Source organism: Pagrus pagrus, assembly GCF_965226575.1.
Source record: "Pagrus pagrus genome assembly, chromosome: 2".
Classification (NCBI taxonomy): Eukaryota; Metazoa; Chordata; class Actinopteri; order Spariformes; family Sparidae; genus Pagrus; species Pagrus pagrus.
In genome coordinates this window covers 21308447-21320658 of record NC_140186.1, presented here as the reverse complement: position 1 = coordinate 21320658, position 12212 = coordinate 21308447, and the positions used below count along the sequence as shown (strand labels likewise).

At 43.0% G+C, this 12212-nt stretch overlaps 1 protein-coding gene across 5 annotated transcripts in view; it reads left to right on the top strand.

The window, feature by feature from the left end:
- Positions 1 to 12212, top strand: part of LOC311273362 (nucleosome-remodeling factor subunit BPTF-like) — a 43745-nt gene that overhangs the window by 8775 nt on the left and 22758 nt on the right. For 4 of the 5 annotated variants that reach the window (XM_084380381.1, XM_084380380.1, XM_084380379.1 and 1 more), the window contains exons 5-16: positions 1114 to 1365; positions 2069 to 2278; positions 3439 to 3624; positions 3829 to 4004; positions 4412 to 4591; positions 4753 to 4934; positions 5158 to 5289; positions 6017 to 6146; positions 6660 to 6795; positions 7154 to 7456; positions 7643 to 9740; positions 11955 to 12079. In XM_084380381.1, coding sequence (XP_084236507.1) covers positions 1114 to 1365; positions 2069 to 2278; positions 3439 to 3624; positions 3829 to 4004; positions 4412 to 4591; positions 4753 to 4934; positions 5158 to 5289; positions 6017 to 6146; positions 6660 to 6795; positions 7154 to 7456; positions 7643 to 9740; positions 11955 to 12079 — 4110 coding nt within the window. The remainder of the gene's footprint in view (positions 1 to 1113; positions 1366 to 2068; positions 2279 to 3438; positions 3625 to 3828; positions 4005 to 4411; positions 4592 to 4752; positions 4935 to 5157; positions 5290 to 6016; positions 6147 to 6659; positions 6796 to 7153; positions 7457 to 7642; positions 9741 to 11954; positions 12080 to 12212) is intronic. The other variant, XM_084380383.1, reaches the window with a different exon arrangement.

Here is a 12212-nt window from a genome sequence, read left to right as displayed (position 1 = left end):
TTTCTCACGTTCACATATAAAATGTGGGATTTTTCATCCAACTTGGTCACAAGTGTAAACCTTCCTTCATCCAGTGTTATTTAAGTTGTACAAGTGTCGTACCCAGTTAGGATATAGTGAATGTGTCAGCCCTGCCTCTGCATTTGCAATGAAATTCATTGTTAGTGAATCAAAGATGAGAAACAAAACATAGAAAAATTTAACAAACATGCTGTTTTTTTTTCTGATTTGAGTGTCAATATAAGAGAAGCCTAAACATTTGCATACAGTAATCGTGTTTCTGCTTGATGCAAGAGTTCCTAATTGGGCATAACATACACAAACAATGAGTATTAAATAAAAACGACTTTACCACATAATCTTCCACTAAAGCTTTAGTACCACATAGACTCACACAATATTGTCTGCTTCAATGATACACAGAAGTCAGTTAGCATTTTCGTTTGTTCCTCTTCCCTTCTATTAAATTCACAACGCTGTGTTTATCAGATGTTAAGGGTTTTTAGAGAGCCCCCTTTTCTCCGTCCTTTTTCTGGTTTCATGCGCTAGAACCTAACTTTATTGTGGAGATTTACACAGGTTAGGATTAGGGGATGCAAATCATGTAATGTAAATCCTGTAAACAATCTGGCATCATTTGTGAAGTCTTAGGAAGGAGGTCCTCTGGAAGGTTATTCTGTGGCTTCTCTTAGTTTGCGGTTTAAAGTTCAGGCATATCATAATATGGCCTCCAAAACACACCCTTTTTGTCTCTTCTTTCAGTGTTTTGGTTATATCCCTAAGAGCTGAACCAAAGTTATCGTTATTACCCACCTAACACTTGACATCTTATCTTGCATTGAACTTTTGTCTGATGCTCTTCTAGCTTTTAATGTGCATTTTGTGATTTATTCAGCACTGTTAATTAAATAACACCTTTCCATTAAGCTTTGTAAAGTGTGTTCTCAGTATCATCTGAAACTATCCCCTCTTAGACACACAATACGCTGACATTTTAGAGGAGTTATTTGTCGGCTTTCCCCTGTTTTTGTGTTTTTGATCACGATTAATTGGCTCAGCCTCTTATATCTTTTGTTTCACAACTTTCGTCCTTTACCTTCCTCTCTCATCCAGAGGACATCCTGGAGCGGTTGCGGGCTAAGAAGGAGGAGGAGCTGGAGGAGGTGAAAAGACGTGTGGCCGAGGAGGCCCAGAAAGCGCGGCTGGAAAAGGAGAAGAAGGAGCAGGAGGTGGAGAAGGAAGCCGAGGAGGCCAAGTTGAAGGACGATGGGCAGCAGGATGGCAGGGTCAAAGCTCTTACAAAGGAGGAAGAGGAGACAAAAGAAGAAGTCACAGAAGAGAAAAAGGATGGCGTCAAAACAGGAGGTGATTATGATGTTTATATTTTAAGTATTAAGAAAGCACAGCAAAATCTGTATCCCAAAGTAGTAATAATGGTAGCATAAAAACATTGTGAAGTCTGACCTGAAAAACAGTTTCTCTCAGACTTGGTGCCTCCTCTCTATTCTCTATTCTTTTGAGCCTGGAAAAAAGGACACCATCACAATGGTGTAATTAGTTATTGATTTAAGAATCAATTCCTCTGTTGTTTGGCTCTTAGACCAATTAGAAATGCTGTGCTCTTTTTCAAGACTCAAGTTTGGCACTCACAAAGCACATATGTTAATTAATGTTGGTGTCTTGCTGAATATATTATCCAGTGCAACAAAGAGGCCCTTATACACAATAATAAGACATTTATTGCATGGGCAGGAGAACAAAACGCTAATGTCTTTGGTAAGTGGCATCTAATTACTCTTGGGAGCATAATAAATATAAATGTCTAAATGTGGTCTCATACAAGCCTGATTTAAAAAAAAAACAAAAAAAAAAACTGCAATGCATTTTTAAAGGTAATATATGTAGTTTTGCCAATAATGTCTACATTTTTTATTTTTCAATTAATGATGATTTTATGATAGGACCATATTTGTCAGCCCATCACTGCCTCTCTCCATCGTCTTCAAGTTATTATTGCATTATAAACTAAAAACCGCATATTTACAACACTGCTGCTGTCCATCTGTAGTTGTCGAAGCTCCACCCACTGGCCAAGAAGGCAGTAGTGGCAGTAGCATCTCAGACGGACCTATACTTCCAGCAACCTCCGCTCCAACGCAAACCCTCCCTGCCGCTGTGAGCTATAGCCTGGCCACTGAGGCCCCATGGCCCCCGGCCTCCACCGTACAGGCTGTGATAGAGGGATGTTCCCATATGGAGGTCTCTGGCAACACCAAAGGTATACAAGGACGTCTCAGGGTGAAGTTGACCTCAAGCGCTTTTAGGGGATTTGCTTTACGGCCACAGTTAGAGCTGGGTAACGTCACTGATTTAGTAAATCAATTTTTATGCCTTTCCTGTAAACCCTTACCGGAAAGACATATATTGAAAGAGCAGTCTCTGGATTGTATGACTTGATATTGGATCATTCGAAAGAAGATCAATTTGATTTTGATTTTTTTTTTTTCTTTTAAACCCAGCCCTAGCTGCAGCCTGCATCTTCACAGGACTGTATGATGAATCTCATACCCCTAACATCACCAATGACTTGGTTGCTGGGCCATGTACAACCAATGCCTTATAGTTTCACCTGACCATTTCCCAGCCGACTTCTTTGCATGTGGCTCTCACTCCATCTGCTGGCTTTTGTGTTCGTTATTCCAATTTTCGTTTCTTCAGCCAGGGAATACTTCCAGCTGTTGCATCGATTGATTTGCAATCAGACAGCCTTGTCACTGCAATCAGCATGACTGCAACTGAGCCTCAGTCAACTGGGGACAGCGTTCACTTTGCCTGGTGCAAGAATTGTTATCAGATTTTTTTCTTCTGCTGCTTGCTCGTAATTGGAACCTCTGCTTTGACGGCTTCCTGTTCAGGCACCACCTTTGGTGAAAATTGTTCAGTGATGATCTGCACATATTCATCCCTAATAATCACAGAGCTTCACTGTTCATCGTTGTGATCAGTGTTATAGTGTGCGCACATGCCTTGTTGAAACCTTGCTTTGCCTGGACTGGTCACCCATTGCTTTAAAGTGACCCATCCCTCCATTCAAACTAGTTATTTAGTGCATGCATTACACATGAATTATCAGTAGAGGGAGCCACAGCCTTAACTATATGAGAACTATCACAAGAAAGTTTCTGCCTTCATGCTGACTGGCCTTCTACTGTGCTGATATTGATTGGTCATTGTTGACAACTTTGATGCTACAATTTGTCTTGTTTTTTTTCCCGCTCAGTATTTCTAGTCCTCGCTAACACCTGTACTTCTCTGGAACACCTAAACGAACCATGAAAGATGCCTCAGATAATGGCTGACGACAACAAAAAGCAACACAGCTGAGACAAATTTGTTGATGAAATGTTCAATACTTGCGATTTTCTGTCTGTGTTGCAGAAACCCCATCATCAGATTCTATCTCCGTCAGTGGAGATGGCGTCCCAAGCCTGAGCCAGCCCTCCCAGGCTGGCGAGGAGAACAGTAACAGCAGTATGGGAGCTGGGGTCCCTCCCAGAGGTCCTGAACCTCCAGACCTGCTTGACAAGTCCTCCCAGTCATCCCTGGCCAGCTTTGATGACACAGGTCTGACAAAACAATAGTAATAGATTTATTTATGTGAGAAAAGCAGTATATTGAGATATTACCACTATTATTTTTGTAACCACTGTCAAGAGGGTGCCACTGTTAATGATCGTTACACATCATCATGCTCAGATTGAGTTTACAACTAACTGTGTATGACTTGATTTCTTCTGTCTTTGACTGAACCTGGTACTGGGTTTCAAGGAGACATTAAAGACTCAGCCAACGGTGAGACGGCAGGTCTCAGTAGTAAGAAGTCTGCAGCGACTCGCATGGTGACCCGGCTGAGGAACCCAGACAGCAAGCTTAGCCAGCTGAAGAACCAGCAGGTGGCTGCTGCTGTCCACGAAGCCAACAAGGGCTTTAAAGAGGGCAAGGAGGTGAGAAGAAAAGTGGATGTGTCATGTCTACATTAAGTTTAGGAACCTAAAGAACCTTTTAGTTCCTAGAAAAGTAGTTTCTCGGACAAAAAGTTATAGGTACTTGGGGTGGAAATTAAGCTTTGGAGATTAAAGGGACAATCTTGAGGCTACTCAGCGTTATTTTGTGCTAGCTTGTCGCCCAGTAACACATAATTTAGTATCGGGACTTTTAAGGTGATGAGCAAGAACGAGATAACCCGAGCTCATTTCAAGACTGCAGTGTCAGTGTCTGTAATGGGGATGCTTATTTTACTCAGAGCAGCTGAGTATTTATCATGTTATAGATTAGATTATGAACTTTGTTATCATAAGACGGTCTTTTAATAAATCTAAATGACTCATATCTTTGTAACCTACCTCTACAGGTACTAGTAGTAAATGCACAAGGTGACGTCACCCGTGTCAGCACACGCAACAGCAAGGACGTGGTGATGAAGGGGACACTCTGCCAATACTTCAGGCTTGGCCAGGAGGGGAAGTACCGTGTCTATCATAACCAGTACAGCTCCAACACTGTGGCCCTCAACAAGCACCAGCACAGAGAGGCAAGGAGCATGACGGCTTGTTTTTACCATTTGAAAATTCATAAATATTCTATTGTGTTTGCAAGGGTTTCTCCCATCATTATAAATACATAAAAGTCAGAGATGATAAGGAGTTGACAATGAAAACTGACTAAAAACGGTGTCATTTGTCTTTTCATCAGGACCACGACAAGAGGCGGCATCTCTCCCACAAGTTCTGCATGACACCAGCAGGAGAGTTTAAGTGGAATGGATCTATTCATGGCTCTAAGGTTCTGACCATCTCCACACTGAGACTCACCATCATCCAGCTGGAGAACAATGTCCCCGCACCGTTCATGCACCCTAACTGGGCCTCACACAGGTACACCTCAGAGTCAGTGAGACATGTGGTATGGGAATGATGTATTACAATTAAATCAGCTTGTGTAGAAAAGAAAGAAAGCTCAGATTTGAGGCTTTTTAACTGAAAGTAAAAGCACCATGACCAGACTGTAAACTTAAAACTACATGTAGCCTAAAAGTGAAGCATCCAGAGTGAAGAGGGACATTTAAAAGTGTTTCATGTTTCTTTGCTTGTTTTGTAGGACCAACTGGATCAAAGCAGTTCAGATGTGCAGCAAGGCCAGAGAGTTTGCGCTGGCTCTGGCCATCCTGGAGTGTGCCATCAAACCGGTGGCTCTGCTGCCTGTCTGGAAGGACTCACTGGGCCACACCAGGTATGCATGATATGATTTCTTAAACATACATAAACAAATAACAATAACACGTTCCCTCCGAAAATTCAGTTTAAATGCAAAACATTCAAATACTTCACAAAAGTTAAAAACTCAATCAAGCATTCAGTGCATGTACACAGGGATGTGTGGTCAGTGTAGCAGGCAGACGCGATCATAACCAGATCAGATCAAAGGGCCCACCCTCGCTGTGAGGCATAATATTTAGACTGCAGCACTACCAGCACCACCCACCTCTGCCTGCACTACTGCTTCAACACCACAACACCCCTTTAAAGACGCGATTGTTCGAGATTCTACAAGGACAGGACCTGAATGTGTGTTTATGTATCTGTAGCATGGACAAGTGTGAAGTGTGTGTGTGTGTGCTTGTGAGAGAGAGGACGTTTAATGAAACTGTTCCAAGAGCAGCTGTCATCTTCTCATCTTTAATCAGGCTTTTATCATACTTTTGCATCGCGCAAGAAACGTTCCAATTGTTCATTTAAGCCTAATAAGAATAAAAAATTATTATTCAATAAACTAAAATCGCTGAGTACGTAGTTGAAAAGATGTGCATGGTTATAATGAATTCATCTCATACTACAGGGTTTTTAAAAGAAACCAATCACTGTTTTCTCTGCAGCACACTAGCCAAAAAAACCCAATTACACAATCTACGAGCAGCAGGCTGTACTGTATCACAATTTAAAAATAAAAATGTTTTCAGGTTAAACCGCATGACGTCCATGGAGCGGGAAGAGAAAGAGAAAGTAAAGAAGAGGGAGAAGAAGCTGGAGGATGAGGAGACGATGCAGCAGGCCACGTGGGTCAAGTACACCTTTCCAATTAAACACCAGGTAGGTCCTTTCAATTGATTATTTCAAACCTGGCACAATGTCAATTTAATACATCATAATCTAGGCATTTCTTGCCATTAATGTTCACAGGGAAAAGCCTTGTGCACACATGCGTACATACTAAGCATATCAGATTGAGGCTGGACCACCGTCACATGAAGATCGTTTGGTCACAAGCATTGCAGGTTACACACTGGTGGTAATAGTATTTCAGTGTAGTACTGACTGGAAAACTGATTCATTCCTGTGGGAAACACTGGTGTGTATGTTGTGCGTAAGTGCGTGAGTGACCATCAAAGCCTCTTTGATGCAGCAAGTTGGGCTCTGCTGTGAGTCATTTCCCTCAGCAATTAGTGATCAGTGTGTGAAAAACCTTCGAAACTTCTAATCTCTATTTATACCTGCGCCCTTTTTCCTGTCTATTCATTTTTCTCAATTTAAACCTTTCACCTCTTGATGTTTCTTTATCCTTATTTCCCTCATTCCTCCTACATTTTCTTGTCTTATGTGAAGGTGTGGAAGCAGAAAGGAGAGGAGTATCGTGTTACAGGCTACGGAGGCTGGAGTTGGATCAGTAAGACGTATGTGCAGCGGTTTGTCCCCCGGCTTCCTGGCAACACCAACGCCAACTACCGCAAAGAACTGGAAGGTCTGGAATGGGAAATTTTGGGTCCTAAAATGTGGTTTTAGTTATTTGGAATTTGGTTTTCTCTAATATAAAGTCTCTTTGACTCTGAGAGTGAATTAGTTCAGTTTGTCATTGTGTGTTGTAGGTTGGTCATCACTTTGATTCGGCTGTGGATGTCATTTACTAATGTGCGATAAACTAAAGAGCTGTTACAACTGTACTCAAATTCCAAACTTTTCAACGATTTTTTTTTGTTTGTTTTTTTGTCCAAATAATGAGTGAGTTGATTAACGAGTTATGGCAATCATTAGTAACTTCAGGTGATTGTTCTCAACCTAATCTGAAAATTATACTCTTGCTGTCATTTTGTTTTCCAAAGATGCTAAACTTGGCAAGAAATGTACCCTGCTGGACTTGAGTCGGCGGCCTAGTGTAGCTGAACCAGAAGCTCAGGGGGACGCTGTCATAAGCAGTGAGGCAAAAGATCAAGACGCTTCCAGTCTCTCCAAGCCTGAAACAGATCGTCTGATGTCTGTCGAAGATTTGGAGTCAAATGAGAAGATGGAAGAGGAAACGAAAGAAGGAGCTGATGAAAAAGAAAAGTCTGAGGAGTTGTCACCTGATGCATCACCTGTAAAGATGGAGGTGGACCCCACAGATGCGCGATCAGATGAAGAGCAAAGTATGACAGAGTGCGACTTAAGAGTCTTATAGCATTGTATTCAACTGCATGTAGAGCATCATTTTAAACTTGTTATAAAACACATTTATGTTAAGCTTTTTCAACTTTGACAGAAATCTTAAGGACGATGTGATGAAGTGTCTTGTTTCTTTATCAATGCAGATTCTGAATTCGTTTTTTCTCCAGGGTCCAGTGTTCAGGAGGAAAAGGTTTCCGTGAAGGAAGAGCCTCCAGAGGGCCCAACACGACCCTTCAACTACGATGTAGTGGATGTCAGCAAGGGCTTCCTGACCCGCATCGCCTACAAGAAGAAGGTGAAGTCCTCCAAGTTGGACAGCCTGCTGGACAGACGACAGAAGCAGCACATTATTGAAGAGAGGCAGAGGCAGCGAGTGTCTGCCTCCAGCACTCAGATTCCTGCACCAGTTTCATCCACGTCAACTACGGCACTGAGCACTCCAGTCCGGCCACGGTCACCGCTCAAGCCCCATACTCTCGCTCGCACGCAGCTCGCACTGGGCGAAGCATTGAAAGTGGAGGAGAAATCTTCCACAACACAAACTCCAGGGTCAGGAGAAGGTGGAGGGCAAGAGGATGAAGGGGGGAGTCAGGCTGAACTCTCTAAAACTAAGGATGAGATTGTTGCTCCTCCTCTTCCTTCTCCTACTCCTGACTCCAAACACAAAGACAGTTGCAGTACAGGTACAGGTGAAGATTCAGGAGCACCACAGAACCAAATCACCTCCTTGCCCCAGGAACTGGGGGCAGATTTAGTGGGAAGGACTACGGGGCCAAAAGAATCTAATTCAGACAATTCAGGGCAAGAGGGTGTCAAACTGCCTGATGTGCAAGAAACAGCAGCAGGGGGGATTCATAGCTCTTTAGAGCACCAAACAGTCAGCGTACCATCAGATGTTACCAAGGCTGCACATGTTGAAAATACTTTGTCGGAGGAACCGAACTTGAAACCGGACTCTTTAAGGACAAGTGTTCTTGACCAAAAAAGTAGTCAAAACACATCTCCTTCTAAACTCACTCAGCAAAACCCAGAAATTTTAAGCTCATCCCATTTGGGTACAGAGGAAAATGGCATGGGGCCTGTGGGGAACCAAGAAAATATGCAAGCTAGAACTGAAGGCGATAGCACTCCCGAGCCTGTTTCTCCTCTCGCTCAGGTAAATGGTAATGATGGCTCGGGGAGTGAAAGCATGTTGAGTAACTCTGTAATAAATAGCTCAAATAACGGAGTACTTACCAACAGTCCGCAGCCCAGAGTGAACAGCATTGGTAAAGTTGAGGAACAAGGGCTGGTGGTCACATTAAAGGACGGCACGCAGCAAAAGCCTTTAGTGAACGGAGATTTGGCTCCTGTGAATGATAGTACAGAGGATGGGGCCAAGGAAACAAGCCTTGCTTCTAAGGTAGAGAGCGAATCGACAATATCAGAGCAGGACTACAAACCTCCGCTGAAGATATCGAGGCTGGAGAACAACATAGACGCACTTGGAGCTAATACTCATAGCACTCTACAGCACAACAGCACATCACCATCTCCGTCCACGGAGACCAAAGCCAGTCCTGTTATTAAGATCATCCGAATGGCACCGTCTCCTATTCCTTCAGCTGAGGAGTCCAGTCTGAGCGATGACTTCGCAGAGGAGAGTAGTCACAGTGGGACAACAGATCCACTCAAGACCGTCATCACCCAGATAACCACCACCTCCACCACCTCCACCACTTCCACGACGGTAGTCTCTACAGAGATGAGGATGGCACCATCAAAGGCATCTGGAGAGCCCGTGGTGGCAACAACAGAGAGCAGCGCAGTGTCCACACTTACTACAATGACCAAAACAACTGTGACCAAAATCTGTTCCCCAGGGCTTGACGGACAGTCAGAGGACAGTCAGAGTGAAACAGTGACACAGGAACAGAAGACGGCTTTGGCTTCTATCAGTAAGTCAACGACGGACACCAGCGGTGAAACCTCAGTGTCATCTGTTACTGTGAGGCAAGAGGACTTTTCATTAACAAAGGGCCGCGTCCGCCTCCTCAAGTTCTCCCGCACCAAGAAGACGCGCTCAGACACTGCCCTTCCTTCTTACCGCAAGTTCGTCACCAAGAGCAACCGCAAGAGTATTTTCGTACTGCCACACGACGACTTGAAGGTGCTGGGGAGGCGAGGCGGCTTCCGTGAGGTCCCCATATTTAGCTACAACGCCAAGCCAGCGTCGGACATCTGGCCATATCCATCCCCAAGGCCCACGTTTGGCATCACTTGGAGGTAAGCTCTCTGTTTTTTATTTTCTTACACACTCACAGCTTTTTCAGGTTTTTTTTTGTCCCCCTTCTTCTCACTGTACAAATGATTATGCATCGTATTCCCTGACGAGGTCGTTGGCAAAGTAAGATTTAATTGATCTTTATGGTGATACTCATCCTTTGCATTTTAACCAACTGGGCTGTTTCCAACATTCTGTGGAAGTCGGGGAGCGAAGTTTTTTTTAATGCCTGTTTCTTGTTCAAGAGTAATGGAGCAACTACAGGACATGCAGACTTGGTGCCAAGATTTAAAGTCAGGACCTGAGATGATGGTCATCACACGGAGTCACTTTGGATCTTTTAAACTGAAACTCATTAAACTTCATTCCAAATGAAGATTGAACTTACAATAGAGAAAGTCTCAGACTAACATGATTTGTATCTACTGACTCCCAAAAAATATGAATGTAATATTAATTTAATTTAAAACCCTGCAAAGGCATCACTCCAAATTAATGGTAGCCTGCTTTTAATGCAAGCAAACTCCCGCACACTGTCTAACTTTCAAAAATAAATCTTTTTGGAACAATTTCAGTACTAGACCTTCATCAGTCAAATGATGAAATGCGCACATACATGTATTTTCGCAAGTTACACTCTGTGGGAGTTTTCTTGCAACTTTTCATCCATTCGTCCCTCTCCTTCGCATCTGGCTCACAAAATAGATGTTCCAAACTATTTTTCTGTTTTGGGCCGACTTTTGATAAAGATTTAAGGCTGGGCTAGAATTCACCCATACTGTTCTTTAAATGAACGGTCACTTCAGGGTAGTTATTTTAAAATAAACCTTGATCAGAGGTCAACCCTGTGTTTTTCTTGGATTTTTAAAAAGTTGATTTATATTTTGTAGCAGACGACCCAGCCAGAGAAGTTGTATTCATCAACAGTTGTGTGTTTTCAGTTTCACAGTTCAGCACATTTAAAGTCTTGATCCTATGAACTGGAAATCAAAATGTATGGCTGTGGTATGTGTTAGCATGAGCGGGAGTTTTCCACATTGACCAAAACATTTTTGTTTCAGTTTGCTTTAACTCTTTATTGACGTGAAGAAGTGATTACACAAAGCTGTAAAGTGACGTGGCAATGAAAATAATTAAATTATTATTTTTACATTTTTACTACTGGAGCCATATTCTCTGTCACTTGAGTGAGCAAAGACTACTAACAGTTTTAACTTATTGTTCACCCTGAAGAGGATGTCGGTGGCTAAACAAGGCATGTGTAGCTTTGTTCTCATATGGAATTATCACAGTTGTTTTTTTAACCACTCATTATACATTTATTATGTTTACTTATGTTCATGACAGCAGTAGGGATAAGGCTGATTTCCCTTCAGCCACCTTTAAACCCAGGCCTGGTTCTTAAGTGCCTGTCCTGTTGATTAGTTGTTCATTATGTCCTGTCCCTCCCTGTCTGCTGTCCATGGCTTTGGCCCTGAGTGATGTTGTGGCTCCGCGCCCGGTGTCACACAGGGACCTCTGGTTATTTTGACCGGACCTCAGAGTTCCGAAGCAGCCATGAATCATCCGGCGGTCGGAGAAGTGTCAGGATGTTCACTTTGTGCAGCGACCCAGCCCTACAACCCAGGGATATTTTCCCGCCTGTGGTTACACATGGGAAAGAGAAAATCTACCAAACACACACAAACAGTCTTGTGATGATCGTGTTTTGGTAGATATTCAAGAAATTTTAAATGTCCATGTCCTCAGTGCCAAGTTCATTGTCGGAACAGCTGTCCCGGCCATAATGATGCACGGAGGGAATATTACTTCTGATATAAAACTTTAGGAAATTATTCATTGATGGATGACATCCTGTCATCTAATTGCACAGTCTGTTACACCCAAAATTGTTTATTGCATTAAAAAAGGCCGAATGAAATATGCACAAGCTTCCACTTTGAACTTTTGTGAGTTGAAACTGTTGTTTGTGTGCTTTTGTAGTCAAAGATAAAAATCTGTTCCCAAACCAAATTAGTGTATTAAAATGACTTATTTAAGATGGCAGCCAGTTCATCTGTTTCTGTCATGGATATGGTCATGAGAGGGCAAGAACTTCACCAAAAACCTCAGTCTGTTTTTACTCTTCCTGTTCTGCGGTCCTGCTGCGATGTGTTTTCTGTAGCACTGTAGCAACTGTATATGAGTAACACGTGGACCTCTGGGTTGTGTTCTAGGTATCGCCTGCAGACCGTGAAGTCTCTGGCTGGTGTGAGCCTGATGCTGAGGCTCCTTTGGGCCTGTCTCAGATGGGACGACATGGCTGTCAAACCATCAGCTGCTGTTGGCACCACCCGTACAGGTAGACCCCCCCCACCCTCCCAAACCATCCAACCTCCACCAGATAAAGATGCGCCTCACCCAGATTTGAGATTGTGCTTTGAGATATAGATGATGTTATCGAATTCCTTCATGATTCTTATTTGAATCTTGTG